General features: G+C 39.2%; 1 protein-coding gene across 1 annotated transcript; it reads left to right on the forward strand.

Annotated features, from left to right (window-relative positions):
• Positions 1 to 1,645, forward strand: LOC137746756 (fasciclin-like arabinogalactan protein 8). Its single transcript, XM_068486766.1, has one exon. The coding sequence runs from the start codon at positions 46 to 48 to the stop codon at positions 1,321 to 1,323; it is 1,278 nt and encodes a 425-aa protein (XP_068342867.1). The 5' UTR covers positions 1 to 45; the 3' UTR covers positions 1,324 to 1,645.
• The last annotated feature ends 4,468 nt before the right edge of the window (positions 1,646 to 6,113 follow it).

Genomic DNA, 6,113 nt, shown 5'->3' on the forward strand with positions numbered 1-6,113 from the left:
TGTCTCTCACACTCACACTCACTCTCACTCTCACTCAGTCTAAACATGGCTTCACTGAGCAGCAGGACTCTAATCCTCCTCACTCTCCTATCCCTGGCCGCCACAATCCAATCCCACAACATCACCGATATTCTCTCCGCCTTCCCGGACTACTCCCTCTACAACAGCTACCTCACCCAAACACGCCTCGCCGACGAAATCAACACCCACCAAACAATCACCGTCCTCGTTCTCAACAACGCCGCCATCTCCGCCCTCGCCGCCAAACACCCCCTCGCCGTCATCAAAAACGCCCTCAGCCTCCACGTCCTCCTCGACTACTACGACGCCCCGAAACTCCACAAAATCTCCGACGGCTCCGTCCTCACAACCACTCTCTACCAGACCACCGGCCACGCCCCCGGTAATCTCGGCTTCGTCAACATCACCGATCTCCAAGGCGGCAAGGTCGGCTTCGGCTCCGCCGCTCCCGGCTCCAAGCTCGACTCCAGCTACACCAAATCAGTCAAGCAAATCCCCTACAACATCTCTGTTTTGGAGATCTCCGCTCCGGTCATCGCCCCCGGGATTCTGACCGCGCCGGCGCCGTCTGCCTCCGACACCAACATCACCGCCCTGCTCGACAAAGCCGGCGCAAAGAAGTTCGCGTCGCTGATCGTTTCCACTGGCGTCATCAAGACGTACCAATCGGCGGCCGACAAGGGACTGACGATTTTCGCGCCAAACGACGAGGCGTTTAAGGCGAAGGGCGTCCCCGATCTGAGCAAGCTCACCAATGCCGAGCTCGTCTCGATCTTACAGTACCACGCCATTACCGGTTACTCTCCGATCGGGTCTCTCAAGACGTCCAAGGCTCCAATCAGCACTCTCGCGACGAACGGAGCCGGAAAGTACGATCTCACAGTAACCAGCGCCGGCGACCAGGTCACTCTCCACACCGGAGTCGGCTCGTCCCGAGTCGCCGACACGGTTCTCGACGCGACTCCCCTCGCCATCTTCACCGTCGACAATGTGCTGCTTCCATCAGAGCTCTTCGGCAAGTCTCCTTCGCCGGCGCCGGGCCCTGCCCCCATATCCGCCCCTTCCCCGGCGCCTGTACTCGCTCCGGGGCCGGCCTCAGTAGAAGCGCCGTCGCCTCTGGCCGCATCTCCGCCTGCGCCGCCTTCCGAGACGCCGGGGGGAGCTCCCGCGGACGCGCCTTCGGCTGAGTCGGCGAACAGCACCTCGGGGAACGGAGCTGGTCACGTGGCCTCACCTGCATTGCTGATGAGCGTACTTGTCACTCTCTCGGCTGCTGCTATTTCCTCCATTGTCTTGTCCTGAACGGTAATTTCATGTCAGTTTTAATTTATTTTATCTTTAATTTTTTGGTTGTTTTTACTTTGTAGTACTTTCAGGCATTATTGTTACTATTTTATTTTGTTTACTCCGCTGTTAAAGAGACTAGAGTGGTTTTTATCTGTTAATTTTAATTTATTACTTTTCTTTTTTAATTTATTTTATTTTTTTAATTTATTTTATTTTTTTAATTTATGGGTAGCTGCGCATTTTAGCAGCTGTGGCTGTTAGTTTGTGTGGGAGAGTAAACAATCGTGTGTGTCGCGCGTGGGCGTGCTATTATTATAAATATGAGGATTTGATGAGATGTTTTCGCGTATGTAAATGTTTAAGATCAAGCGCATGGATTCGTGGATGTGACAGTAAGCAGACATGGGCCCACGGTGATGGTGTTTTTTAAGAATGAGGATCCTCTTCAGATCCTGTATGTGAGGATTTTAGGATTCTTGATAGGGATTTTACCACCGTAAAATTAGGGATAAAATACTTAAAAATACTTGCAAGAATACAAGGTTATCGTAGTATAGCAGCTCAAGTAAGATTGTTCTCCACATAATTAAATGAATAATTTATGTAAATATCAAATCTTAATTAATTATTTGAAAACAAGGTTTGGAAGAAGTTGATTTTATGACCTATACAATTAAAAACGAATTTGATAAAAAACAGTAAAATAAATTGAGAAAGTAAAGAAAATAGTTTTGAAAATAAATTTGAACACTAGAGTTCTGTCGTCATTTTAACAATCTTACACAGTTCTCACAATTACTTATGATTTACACATACATATTTAAGGGTTAGGTTTTTTTAATATATATCCTACTTGAAACCTCTAACATTGAACGTTATCTAACATGCAATCCGTTCGTGGTGTCTAGATCGAATGTTAACAAGCAAGACTCATTAAGTTTTGTGAAATCTTTTTGAAAAACCATATAACCCCTTAAGACATGTCGTCCATCTTAAGAAGTTACACATATTAACCAAAAGAAGTCAGCACCAATTTTAGGGATAACCCTCTATCAAAATTGCATCCAATTACTTTTCTAAATATCCTAATGGTGGCCAATCATCAAGACAATTAGATAGTTTAAACCGATGATTAATAATTTAAAATTTGCATGCATAATATCATAAGCAAATTGCAAAGAAATTACATATTCTTGCTAAGGCTCGTGGTCTCGTCCTAGCAAACAAAACTAGTTACGAATAATCATAAAACAAAATATTATTAAAAACATGAATTGAAAACACCTTGAAAATAAACTTGAATTGTCAAAAGCTCCAAAGTAGTGTGTCTCTAAATTTTATGCATTCTCCTTTCTTTTTTTCTCCATTTCTAATGGCTAAATATTTTATTTATACTACTACAAAATAAAACTCTAAAAGTTCTTAGAATAAAACTAGGAAACATAATAAAATAATAAAACAGAAAATAAAAGGTTTCTTATTTAAACTGAAATTCGGACTTAGAAAAAAATCAGACTTTTGACTGACCAAATCAACTTTGATTTTCAAAAGGTCTATTTTTAAAGCTTGAGACGTCTCCAACAAATCCTCAGAAGGAATCTTTATCAAAATATGCCATCTTAACCTCTAAACTGCCCAAAACCTCTAGAAACGTCTAGAAACGTCAATATGAGAAAGTTGCGTGCTAGACCTTTATTTATTTGTCACGGTCAAATGGCTAAGTAGAAAAATCTAGAATTTTGAAACAATCATTTTGAAAGACTCACAAACATCCTCCAATTGGAATCACTCCAAAAATTATCCGTTTGAATATTTTTTGTTTAAGAGAAAGTCGAATATCCTACATTGAAAATACATAACAAAGTATCAAAATTCTACCAAAATAACTAATAAATTATAACTAAGATTAGAGTAAAGTATATGGTATAATATGGACTCATCAATCCTCAAATCGTATCCGTTCATCAGACGTTGTGCGATCAGAAATCATTTTAAATATTTTTATTTGAAATTATACATGTAGAGTATTTGACGAAAATTGACCGCACAATGTACAATGAACGAATACGATTTGAGAATTTTTGGGATTCTCACAAGGTAAATCTGAAGAAGATTGTGATTCTTTTTTTTACTTGGGAAATAAAAACTTTATGACAAGAAACCACGAACACAACCCGTTCAAGTCGAGTCAAAACGAAAAGCATTCCAAGCCATAGTAAATCCCAAATGTAAAAAGGAATGCCAATGGTGATGGTGTATGGGGTACCCTGTATATTAATACTATTTTTGTACTTTGTAGTACTTTCAGGTATTATTGTTACTATTTTATTTTATTTTGTTTACTCCGCTGTTAAAGAGACTAGAGTGGTTTTTATCTGTTAATTTTTATTTATTACTTTACTTTTTTAATTTATTTTATTTTAATTTATTTTATTTATGGGTAGCTGCACATTTTAGCAGCTGCGGCTGTTAGTTTGTGTGTGGGAGAGTAAACAATCGTGTGTGTCGTGTGGGCGTGCTATTATTATAAATATGAGGATTTGATGAGATGTTTTCGCGTATGTAAAACGTTTAAGATCAAGCGCATGGATTCGTGGATGTGACAGTAAGCAGACATGGGCCACGGTGATGGTGTTTTTTTAAGATTGAGGATCCTCTCCGGATTCTATTTGTGAGAATTTTGAGGATCCTTGATAGAGATTTTACCACCTGTAAAAGTAAGGGGTAAAATACTTAAAAATACTTATAAGAATACAATGTTATTGTAGTATAACAATTCAAGCAAAGTCGTTCTCCACATGAATTAAATGAATAATTTATGTAAATATCAAATTTTAATTAATTATTGGAAAACAAAGTTCGGAAGAAGTTGATTTTATTACCTAAAATATTAAAAACGAATTTAATTAAAAACAATTAAATAAATTGGGAAAGTAAAGAAAATAAAAGAAAATAAATTTGAACACTAGGGTTCTGCTGTCACCTTAACAATCCTACGCAGTTTTTCCAATTACTTATGATTTACACATGCATATTTGAAAGTTATGTTTTTTTAATATATATCCTACTTGGAAACATAGAACGTATATCTAACATGCAACCCGTCTGTGGTGTCCATATCGAATGTGAACATGCAAGACTCATTAAGTTTTGTGAAATCCTTTTGAAAAATCATATAACCCTTAAGACGTGTCGTCCATCCTAAGAAGTTATACATATTAACCACAAGAAGCCGTCGCTAATTTCAGAGACAGCCTCCGCCAAAATTGCATCAAATTACATTTCTAAATATCCTAATAGTAGTCAATCATTAAGACAATTAGATAGTTTAAATCGATAATTAATAATTCAGAATTTGCATGCATAATATTATAAGCAAATTGAAAATAAACTACATATTATTGTCAAGGCTCGTGACCTCGCCCTAGCAAACGAAACTAGTTATGAATAATCATAAAACAAAATATTATTAAAAACATGGATAAAAAATACCTTGAAAATAAACTTGAATTGTCAAAAACTCCAAAGTAGTACGTCTGACACACCCCAATCGAGATCAGGGCATGCTGGCCGTCACGTGGAAGTGACGTAACCATGTGAACAGTGCGGAAGCTAATAAAATAATAATAAAAGTACGAATAAATAAAAAACCAGCTTTACACAAAGTAAGAACATACATGTGCAAGCATAAGTGTGAAAAACAAAGTTCAGAGCTCGAAGACCTAATGCAGTCCGGGAGAAATAACACTACAAAAACACACCCAAATGTGGTCCTACACTGGTGATAATCTGTCAAATATGCCAGGGAAATCCTCTGGGGAACCACCAAAAGTGCTAGCTAGCTAGAACCTGGAGGGGCGCAAAACAAAAAGTGTGAGTGGGCAAAAACAAAGCTTTTCAAAAACCATTTCATAAACAAGTTCTAACCCCTCGCCGTAAAACCTGTATACTTCCCAGAAAAGTAGAATATACATATATATATATATATATATATATATATAAGTCATGCTCAGAAATATGCCATGCCAAATGCCTCAAATAAATGCAAGTGCTCAGGAAAATGTCAAAATCAATGCCATGAATCTGTCAGCCGGAATTACCTAACGTGACCTGTACGGCTGAATCTAGAGCTTAGATCTCCATCTCACTAACTGTACCTGCACACGAGTCGGAACCACCTAGAGTGGTCTGTACGACAGGACTGGGTGTATAAATAGTACGCTCAAGTGCTACGATCACGTGAAGGCTGGGCGACTAATCGTGGGTCACCTACAAGTCGGAACCACCTAAAGTGGTCTGTACGACAGGACTGTGCACCTAACTTGGATCCAAGATGAGCATGTGGTGCGGGAGGTGAACATCACGTGAAGGACTGTGCCCAACTCTGGGCGGGAGCACTAACACTGGGGGTGTAGGTTATGAGCTATCTATGCATCTCAAACCACTACTGAATATAAGCATAAACCATACTCACCTGACACTTACCTGTGCACCCGCAACATCAACATACATATATATATAGACTACTAACAATGCATAAACAAACGGCAAACATAATGCATGACATTTAAATGTATAAACGTTTCCATTTACTTTCTGGGAAAAACGTAAGTATATAGGTATATACGGAAAACCAAAAGCCCACTCACTAGTATGTAGGAGGGTCGTAACCCCCTTGCCTCGAGTGACCGCGCTCGTCCTCAGGATAGGTCTCACCTATATGCGAAACAACTATAAAAACGTTAATTTTAAAACACATAACCAACATCACGAAATAACTTCTCATACAATGCTCAAATGGGGTG

Source organism: Pyrus communis, chromosome 10, assembly GCF_963583255.1.
Source record: "Pyrus communis chromosome 10, drPyrComm1.1, whole genome shotgun sequence".
In the NCBI taxonomy this organism is placed as follows: Eukaryota; Viridiplantae; Streptophyta; class Magnoliopsida; order Rosales; family Rosaceae; genus Pyrus; species Pyrus communis.

Coding starts and splice junctions, on each gene's coding strand:
- LOC137746756 (XM_068486766.1), top strand. CDS start 46: ATGGCTTCACTGAGCAGCAGGACTCTAATCCTCCTCACTCTCCTATCC.